Consider the following 10,608-nt stretch of genomic DNA (forward strand, 5'->3'; position numbering starts at 1 on the left):
CATTAGATCAATAAAGTTAATTAGTTCTTCATAATTTAGTTTCATTTTCCATTAATTATTTAGTTTCAATTCATAGATTTAGTTATTTGTCATTACTAGTTTCAATTAATTCTTGCATGATTAGATTTTCATTTGAATTAAAATAAGCAAAGTTAGAATCTTTATACCATGTCTTGTTTAAATTCATTGAGAATTGATAGTATAATGATTCTTGGCTAAACCTCCATTTGAGGGGGTTGAATAAACCTTGATGAAAACTTGATTTCGATTAGCGTAGAATAGTCGTAATTTCCATTCCATTCTAGAAAACAATTAGTTCACCATGAGAATGGGTTTGATTGTTTCACATGCTAGATGTTAGTTGGTAGAGATTACCATGAACAACTAGGTATTAGGAAGAACCAATTGTTATGCGAAAGCTGTTCAATTCGAATTACGATGATTTTTTGTTAGAAAATTAAGTCGAGTTAAGGTGGAATCAATCCCCCCTAATTCCCTAACATAGATTCAATTTAGCATTTTGTAGTTGAATTTTCGTATCTTGTTAGCATAATTTGCATCATAGTATAATTTCGTAAAACTCTCATTAACTTTAGATAGATTGATAATCTTAGGAAACACGAATTCTAAAGAACTAGGAGTGGAACGAATCTTTTACTCCAACTCTATTTCAATAGCATTTGAGAGTAGAATAACTTTGATAAAACCCTTAGTAGAATCTAGTTTTAGTTTTAGTTGCGTTAAGTTTCATCATTTATTCATGAGTAAAACTATCATTTTACGTTTTATCAAATGGCTCTGCTGCCATCTTAGTTCCCTTTAGAATTGTTTCGTTAGTATAATTTGACTTTCCAAAGTCCCATTAAACCCACCCACCTTTGTTTGATTCTAACTGTGGTTGTCCATTTAAGAACTGAAATTTTTCTCGCAGGATTACACGGAGCGCGACTGCGCCCTTGGTAGGCTAAATTTGAGTGCCACCCGCGCCTAAATCACTGGACATCAGTTCCCTTTACCAGAGCGCACCTGCACCTCAGTGGAGTGCCACCCGCGCCCAAATCACTGTAACTTGAGTTTCACTCGAGCGTGTACCGCGCCCTCTAAAGGCTTAACCAGAGCGCGCCTCACGCCCTCTTCTGAAAACGCCCGATTTCCACAGGTTAGTTCAAATTTTTATTTCTAAAAGTTATTCAGTGTTTCTAACTCGTTATACACACTGAGCACGCGTATACAAGACATTATTCATAAGCGAAGCAAGGAGGCATTCAGGTACTTCTTTCTTCCACACCTCGCATCTCCTGTTAGAGGTTTATACTAGCATATCAAGATTGTTTGGAGTGTTGTCGCATTTAGTTAAGATTGTTCTTAGCCTTGCATGAGATTAAGGTCAGGCCGAAGAAAAACGCCTAACGTAATCAACTGGCAACGTCAACAAACACGCCATTCTAGTATACAACTCACTACACCTCTAGCTAATATACCACACACAACACCTGAAATAATGGCTGAAGAAAGAGGGTCTCCTCTCTCTGACTTTTACAAAGCCTTGAATGATAGCCTAAAATCTTGCATCGTTCGATCAGACCCAGTGGGGGATTTCCGAATCCCCCCAAATATATTTAATTTGCTACCCGTTTTTCATGGGTTAGACCATGAAAAGCCTTATTAGCACATGCGTAGGATTGACCAAGTCCTTACTACATTCCACCATCCCATGGTTGGTGCATAACAAATTAAACTAAGGGTATTTCACTTCACTTTAGCCGATAAGGAGGCGTCTTGGTTAACTGCCCAAGCGCCTAATTCTGTGGACTCGTGGGCCAAACTTGTTCAACTATTTATGGAACATTTTTACCCACCACTGAAGACCGATGAAATGCTTTTCAAGATTCATTTCTTTCGATAGAATCCTCATAAATCATTTTCAGAGGCTTGGAATCGTTTCACCGATCTTCTTATAGAGTGTCCACACCATAACCTCGCGAAAGACACATTAGTTCGTGCCTTTTTCAAAGGACTGTTACACCACCACAAAGAGGTGCTTGACATAATGAATGGGGCTAGTTTCATTAGTAAGGGAGCCTCAGAGGCTTATAAATTTTTAGAAGATCAAACAAAGCGTAATAATAACTGGGGGGGTAGTGATGATATCTCCCGTTCCGCTAGTTCTTCTACAATAGTTAAGGCCGCTGGTATATTTGAGATGAAACCCGATCCTGAACTTAACAATTTAATCGAATCTCTCACTAAAAAGGTAGAGGCTATTTCTATTCAACAAAAGCTTATCCCCGTCATGAATATCAACTCTAATCCATGTAATTTCTGTTGGAGTTTAGAGCATCCCGACTCCTATTGTCCTCTCGCCTATGAACAATAACAATCACAACAAGATAATATTTGTTCCATTAATAGCGAACCTAACGCAGCTTGGCGACAAAACCTATAACACCCTGTCTTTTTATTTGCTTTTTCTATAATAATATAAATATTAATAATAATAATAATGTAAATAGAAAACAGAAATAGGATATCCAGTAGTTTTGAAAGAAAGCCCGTAAGTAAGTAGATAGGTTTAAAAACCCAGGTTTTTCGGAGAGGTTTGAAAAAAACTAGAAAATAAGGGTTTCTCACGTAGAGTTTTTAGGAAAGAAAAAAAAAAGGTGAGAGTTTTACTGAGAGGAAAAAAAAAGGGGGTTTGAACAAGAAAGATCGTTGTCGACTTCAGTCTTTGGAGGTTTTCGATTTCGGGGAGCTGTTCGGTTATAACGGTGAGTAGATTTTATCTTTCACAAATTTTTATTTTATCAAAAGGTTTCTCTCGAAAACAAAAAAAAGTATTGTTTATATAATTATATATATACACTGTGTAAGGACTAGAAATTTTGAATGCTTAAACTACTGTGGAGAAGTTGTATTCAGTTCTGTGTCGTGTCTTTGTTTCGATTCTCTATCAAATTGTATGCGTCTTTGTTAAACAAAAGTGTCGATAACAATTCCAACTACTTGGTTTAAGCTATTAGTTATATATCTGCTTTGGAAAAAAAAAAGATGTTTATGCAAACTAGAATTGAGTTTCGCAGGTTATTATATGTAGTTGATTGGGTTTGTTGCCATTGATGTTAGGTTGATGTCGACGTGAACTAGGTAAGTATCTATGCGTATATTGACTGCGATTTGTTGGTGTGATTGGGATTCGTGCCTGGAGCGGTCCGTTAGTTTTCTTTTAGATTTGATTTTCTTGGTTGGAAGAATGTAATAACGTAGTTTATTTTTTTCATGGCATAAGGACATGGTAGTGATGAATTTTATTTGGAGAGTTTGTTTTGATGTTTTATTTGGAAGGATGTTATCTTAATAAAGAGATTGCGGATAATTGTTGGGATTATTGTTATTTAAGTTGTTTCTTTTATGACATGGATATTAGGGTTTGTATGTGTAGTATTCTCCGTCATAGCCTGGGTTTTAAACAAGTGAACCTAGTGATGTTTGAGATATTTATATTTCAAATATTCACTTTGTTATTGTTTAGAAATTGGCCGTGACATTGACATTTTGGTATCGGAGCCTAGGTTAGCTTAGTGTTGGAAAGTCTAAGTGATCCTCGGATGTGGAATGTGGGTTATAGTGTTGAGAGTTTTGGATATATGTGAATATTAATGGGAGTTTTGTTTGAACTGTAGATCATGGTTGAGACACGACATGGTAATACCACTGGACCTGCAGTGAACACTCCAGTACAGATGTCAGGAGTACAGTTGAATCAGTTGTTGCAGGCTATGCAGAATAACCATCCAGTTCAGGGAGATCCTTTTGCTAAGCGCAATAAGGAGTTTGGTACTCTTGGTGGGCAGCGATTTACTGGTGTTGGGAATGCGATTGCAGCAGAGTCTTGGATTCAAAGTTGTGAAAATGTTTTTGAGCGTATGCAGCTTACGGAGATTCAGAAGCAGGAGTTGGCAGCTCACCAACTTGATGACGCTGCTAGGTTTTGGTGGCGAGCTCTCACCCCTAGTCTGGACACTAGAACTTTGACTTGGGAAGACTTCAAGATTAGATTTGAGAGTAAGTTCATTCCTGAGGCAGTAAAAGAGCAGTTGGCTCAACAGTTCTCTGAGTTGACTCAAGACGGGAAGTCTGTGACTGGGTATGTGACCAAGTTTAATGAGTTATCGAGGTTTGCTCCCTATCTTGTGGATACTGACAAGAAGAAAAACCAAAAGTTCATACGTGGGTTAGAGAGTCACTTGTCCAGCAAGTTGATTCCTTTTGATGGGGACACTTTTGATCGTGTGTTGGACTTGGCCTTGAGATATGAGGAGCAGAATGCAGCCCTAAGAGAGTCGAGGGGGAAGAGGAAGTTTGGTGAGATACCAGTTGTTGGTCCTAGGCCTTTTGAGAGCAGGCAGCCGAATCGGTTTAGGCCTTATGATGTACCTCAGAGGGTTCCGTTTCAGAGACCATCATCCCAGGGGTTTCAGGGAGGATTTCATCAGCAGGGTGTATTTCGACCCCAGGGAGGATTTTATCAGCCAGGGTGGTTATAGGCCACCGGGGCAGACTGGAGGCTTTAAACCTCAGGGGAATCAGTGGCAGAGGCAGGGTCCCCAGTTTCAGGGTCGAGCTCCCGCTCTTCCGTATCGACCAGCAGCATTACTTTTACCTGCACCAGCACCAATGCTCAGAACCATAGTTCCTGTTGAAAGGGCTTGCTGGGAGTGTAAGCAGGTGGGGCATTTATCTCGTTATTGCCCTACCAAGCAGGGTAATCAGCAGAACAGAGCACCAGCACCAGTCACTCGTGCTAGGGCATATGCAGCTATGCCAGGACCTGGGAATGTTGAAGGTACCTTTAGTTCATCTCAGTTTACATTCAGAGTTTTGTTTGATTCGGGTGCTTCACATTCCTTTATATCTCGTCAGTATGTTGAGAAAGAAAGTTTTAAAACTACCCTTTTACCTAAGCCTTTGTGTGTTGACACACCGTTAGGAGGTTCTGTTACCTTGTATGACGAGTGCAAAGGTTTTAAGTTATGTTTCTTAGAACGTGTCTTTATGGTAGACCTGATCGTTTTGGGGTTTGAGGGTTTCCATTTCATACTTGGTATGGACTGGTTGACACGTTATCATGTTACCTTGGATTGTGCGAGGAGGGAGTTTATAGTGAATACACCTGGCATGCCAAGGTTGATTCACACCGTGTTAGTAAGGAGGACTCGGTGATGTCTAGCTTCACGCTTTCTATAGAGATACCCACGAGGGATATCGATTGATGTGGAAGTAGTGAGAGACTTGAAGATGTTTTTCAGGAGATTCGGGGTTGCCACCCAAGAGGGAGGTGGAGTTTCGTATAGACTTATTACCGGGGGGCGCACCGGTTTCAAAATGGAAACTACAGGTTGGCACCTAAGCTTTTGGACGAAATGAAAGTGCAAGTCGAGGAATTACTCAAGAAGGGGTAATAGTTTAATGTTTATTGATTTTGTTTTTGGCTTAACCATATCTTTTGAGTATATGGGTTTGAATCTTTTAAGGTGTGTATGACCAGGTTCATACGACCGAGCAACTTACCATGGGGTGCGCCTGCTATTTTTGTTTCCAAGAAGGATGGTACTTTGAGGATGTGTATTGACTTCAGGGATTTAAACCAGGTGACTATAAAAAATAAGTATCCGCTTCCTAGGATTGATGACTTGTTGGATCAGTTGAAAGGGGCTAAGATATTTTTGAAGTTTGATTTAAAGACTGGTTATTATCAGATGGGAGTTGAAGAGAAGAGTATTCCTTTGACTGCATTTAGAACTCGTTATGGGTTGTATGAGTTTTCTGTGATGCCTTTTGGGTTGACGAATGCACCTGCATTCTTTATGGACTTGATGAATCGTATATTCAGGCCCTATTTGGATAAATTTGTGATTGTTTTCATTGATGATATTTTAGTTTATTCACAAAACACAGAAGAACATAAGATGCATTTGAAGACAGTGATGCAGACGTTCGGGAACATAAGTTGTATGCTAAGTTTAGCAAGTGCCATTTTTGGGAAGAAGAAATTCGTTTCTTGGGACATGTGGTATCTAGTGAAGGGATTGTTGTAGACCCTGAAAAGGTTGCTGCAGTGAAAGAATGGAAACAACCAACCACTGTTCTGTCACAGAGATTAGAAGTTTCTTGGGGTTAGCTGGATATTATCGGAGATTTATTGAGAAGTTCTCACTTATTGCAGCTCCGCTCACCAAGTTAACTAGGAAAGATGTGAAGTTTATGTGGACTAATGATTGTGAGAAAGCTTTCCTAGAATTGAAACAGAGGTTGACAACAGCTCCAATTCTAGTAATCCCGACTAGAGGCGGAAAGCTAGTGGTTTTTACAGATGCTAGTGGAACTGGTTTGGGTTGTGTGCTAATGCAAGACCAGAAGGTGGTGTCGTATGCTTCACGACAGTTGAAGATACACGAGAGACGTTATCCTACTCATGATCTAGAGTTAGCGGCAGTGGTTTTTGCTTTGAAGGTGTGGAGACATTATTTATATGGTGAGAAGTTCGAGCTTTACACAGATCACAAGAGTTTGAAGTATCTTTATTCACAGAAAGAGTTGAATATGAGACAACAGAGATGGATGGAGTTCATAAGTAGTTATGACTTCGAGATTCAGTATCACCCAGGCAAGGGCAATGTAGTTTGCGGATGCACTTAGTCGATTGCACGGTGTTTTGACCACTCTTTATGGTGCAAGAGTGGAAGAGTTTAGAGACTATAGCAGCTTATGATGTCCGGACTACACCATATACGGATGAGGGTATATATATATGCGGTTTGGAGGTTATTTGGTGATGATATATCAAGAGAGTGATTGCCATGCAGCATAGAGACCGATTTCTTTTGAGTCGGTTGGATGATCTGGTCATTGATATTTTAGATGATTGTCCGTCTGATTGGGCAGTAGATTCTAATGGAGGATTGAGATTCCATGAGAGATTATGTGTACCAGATGATGCAGAGTTAAAGAAGGAAATATTATATGAAGCTCATCGTTCTCGGTTTACAATTCATCCTGGAGGAACGAAGATGTACCAAGACTTGAAGAGGACCTTTTGGTGGGAAGGAATGAAAAGAGATGTCGGAGAATATATTTCTCAGTGTTTAACTTGTCAGCAGGTTAAGGCAGAGCATCAGAGGCCTTCTGGATTATTGCAGCCATTAGAGATACCAATGTGGAAATGGGAGCATATTTCTATGGATTTCATTGATGGTTTGCCTAAGTCTCGGAGAGGTAATGAATCTATTTGGGTTATTGTTGATCGTCTAACGAAATCTGCTCATTTCATCCCTATTGACGTGCGTAGAAATACAGATAAGTTAGTTTCCTTGTACATTCGGGAAGTGGTCAGGTTACATGGGATTCCAGTGAGTATTGTTTCAGATCGAGATCCTTTGTTCACTTCCGAGTTTTGGAAGAGTTTTCAGCGTGCTATGGGCACTAGCTTGGCGATGAGTACTGCTTATCATCCTCAGACAGATGGACAGACAGAGAGGGTGAATCAGATATTAGAAGATATGTTACGCTCTTGTGTAATGGATTTTGGTGGAGGATGGGAGGAGCATTTACCTTTGGTGGAGTTTGCATATAATAACAGTTTCCAGTCGAGCATCGGTATGGCACCCTTTGAGGCTTTGTATGGGCGTCCATGTCGATCACCTGCTTGTTGGGCAGATGTGGGAGACCGAGTATTGCTTGGGCCTGAGATAGTGAGAGAGACATCTGAGCAGATTAAAGTCATTAGAGAAAGGATTAAGGCAAAGACTGAGTAGGCGAGAAAAAGTTATGCAGATTTGAAGAGGAAACGGGTAGAGTTTTCTGTAGGCGATTTTGTGTTTTTGAAGGTTTCCCCTATGAGAGGAGTTATGAGGTTTGGCATGAAAGGGAAGTTGAGTCCGCGATATATTGGACCATACGAGATAGTAGCCTCCATTGGTAGTTTGGCGTATCGTCTTGCCTTGCCGCCTAACTTAGCAATGATTCATGATGTCTTCCACGTGTCTATGCTATGGAAATGTGTGAAAGATCCTACTGAGGTTGTCCAGCCAGCAGAGCTAGAGTTGAACGATGATGTAACTTTTACAGTGAGACCTATCATGATAGTAGATAGGGATGTGAAACACCTTAGGAGGAGGATTGTAAATTTGGTAAAAGTGTAGTGGAGTGAAAGGGAAAATGACGTGACCTGGGAACTTGAAGATAAGATAAGACAGATGCACCCTGAGCTTTTCTTTGACACGCTACCTTGAATCTCGGGACGAGATCCTTTTAAGGTGTGTATATTATAACACCCTGTCTTTTTATTTGCTTTTTCTATAATAATATAAATATTAATAATAATAATAATGTAAATAGAAAACAGAAATAGGATATCCAGTAGTTTTGAAAAAAAGCCCGTAAGTAAGTAGATAGGTTTAAAAACCCGGGTTTTTCGGAGAGGTTTGAAAAAAACTAGAAAATAAGGGTTTCTCACGTAGAGTTTTTAGGAAAGGAAAAAAAAAGGTGAGAGTTTTACTGAGAGAAAAAAAAAAGGGGGTTTGAACAAGAAAGATCGTTGTCGACTTCAGTCTTTGGAGGTTTTCGATTTCGGGGAGCTATTCGGTTATAACGGTGAGTAGATTTTATCTTTCACAAATTTTTATTTTATCAAAAGGTTTCTCTCGAAAACAAAAAAAAAAAGTATTGTTTATATAATTATATATATACACTGTGTAAGGACTAGAAATTTTGAATGCTTAAACTACTGTGGAGAAGTTGTATTCAGTTCTGTGTCGTGTCTTTGTTCTGATTCTCTATCAAATTGTATGCGTGCTGTTAAACAAAAGTGTCGATAACAATTCCAACTACTGGTTTAAGCTATTAGTTATATACTGCTGGAAAAAAAAAAAAGATGTTTATGCGAACTAGAATTGAGTTTCGCAGGTTATTATGTGTAGTTGATTGGGTTGGTTGCCATTGATGTTAGGTTGATGTCGACGTGAACTAGGTAAGTATCTATGCGTAGATTGACTGCGATTTGTTGGTGTGATTGGGATTCGTGCCTGGAGCGGTCTGTTAGTTTTCTTTTAGGTTTGATTTTCTTGGTTGGAAGAATGTAATAACGTAGTTTATTTTTTTCATGGCATAAGGACATGGTAGTGATGAATTTTATTTGGAGAGTTTGTTTTGATGTTTTATTTGGAAGGATGTTATCTTAATAAAGAGATTGCGGATAATTGTTGGGATTATTGTTATTTAAGTTGTTTCTTTTATGACATGGATATTAGGGTTTGTATGTGTAGTATTCTCCGTCATAGCCTGGGTTTTAAACAAGTGAACCTAGTGATGTTTGAGATATTTATATTTCAAATATTCACTTTGTTATTGTTTAGAAATTCGGGCTGTGACAAAACCCCAACTTCGGTTGGCGAAATAATCAACAACCTCCAAGGTTGTTTAACCCAAATGTTAGGCCAACAAACAATTACAACCATGCTCCACCGAGGCAAGGACAAGGTTAGGGTAATTATTATAATAATAATAATTATTATTATAATGCTAATAGAGGTATCGTTCTGGTAAATAATAACTATCAAAATCCACCCATTAATAATCAACGTGACATAGTTCCTGTCACACAACCTATAGCTAACACTCCTCCACAACCGGATCGTTTTGATGCTTTATGCAAACCCAACAACAGATTTTACAAGCCATCCAATTTTCCTTACAGCAATTAGCATAAGAGAAAGTACAACCCAAAGGTGTGTTTCCAGGTTAAGTGATACCTAATCCTAAAACAACAAACATAGCCTTTGAGGTAAACGGTAATACTAGTAAGGTCAATGAAAACGTAGGTGAGCTAAATTCCATCACCACTCTCCATTCATGCAGAGTGGTTGATAACAATGTAACTATGCATATAGTTACACCACAAGCAGTTCCTACACCGGATATTGAACTAGTACCAAAATAGAAACTGAAGAGCCTACCCCTGTAGAGGTACCAGTTAAACCACAACCTAAGAAGCAGAAAGCCAAGGTTAGACATCGAGTTGATCCATACGCTAAATATAGAGAGAAACCACCATTTCCCAAGAGATTAGCAATGTTAAACAAGGATACAAACTATAACGAGATTAGCAAAATTTTCAAAAATCTAACGATAAACCTACCCTTTCTCGAAGCAATTAAAAAGTTACCTCACCACGCTAAGTTTCTTAAAGAGTTGTGCATGACTATGTGTAAGACAAATATTCCTAAAGACGCTTTTCTAACTGAATAATTTCAACTTTATCAGAACATAATGGAATCGTTAAGTACAAGGACCCTTGTCGTCTTATTGTACAATGCACCTTAGGAGATTCCCACACGACGACTGCTTTATTAAACCTAGGGGCAAGTGTTAACTTACTCCCGTATTATCTATACAAACAAATAGGTCTACAAGAGATGCAACCTACTCAAATGACGTTGCAATTAGCGGATATGTCTATTAAGTATCCTAAGGGTGTGGTTGAAAACGTGCCTGTTAAGGTTCAGGATTTCTACTATCTTGCTGATTTTGTTATTCTCGATATAGAAGTTGTTA

General features: G+C 38.9%; 1 protein-coding gene across 1 annotated transcript; it reads left to right on the plus strand.

The window, feature by feature from the left end:
• Positions 1–3,567: 3,567 nt before the first annotated feature.
• Positions 3,568–9,293, plus strand: LOC147493730 (uncharacterized). The gene is made up of 2 exons (XM_086566291.1): positions 3,568–4,843; positions 9,044–9,293. Exon 1 carries the CDS (start codon positions 3,684–3,686, stop codon positions 4,542–4,544), a length of 861 nt encoding a protein of 286 aa, XP_086422417.1. The 5' UTR covers positions 3,568–3,683; the 3' UTR covers positions 4,545–4,843; positions 9,044–9,293.
• The last annotated feature ends 1,315 nt before the right edge of the window (positions 9,294–10,608 follow it).

The sequence above is a fragment of the Coptis chinensis genome, chromosome 6, assembly GCF_015680905.1.
Source record: "Coptis chinensis isolate HL-2020 chromosome 6, ASM1568090v1, whole genome shotgun sequence".
NCBI classification, from domain to species: Eukaryota; Viridiplantae; Streptophyta; class Magnoliopsida; order Ranunculales; family Ranunculaceae; genus Coptis; species Coptis chinensis.

Coding starts and splice junctions, on each gene's coding strand:
- LOC147493730 (XM_086566291.1), top strand. CDS start 3,684: ATGGTTGAGACACGACATGGTAATACCACTGGACCTGCAGTGAACACT.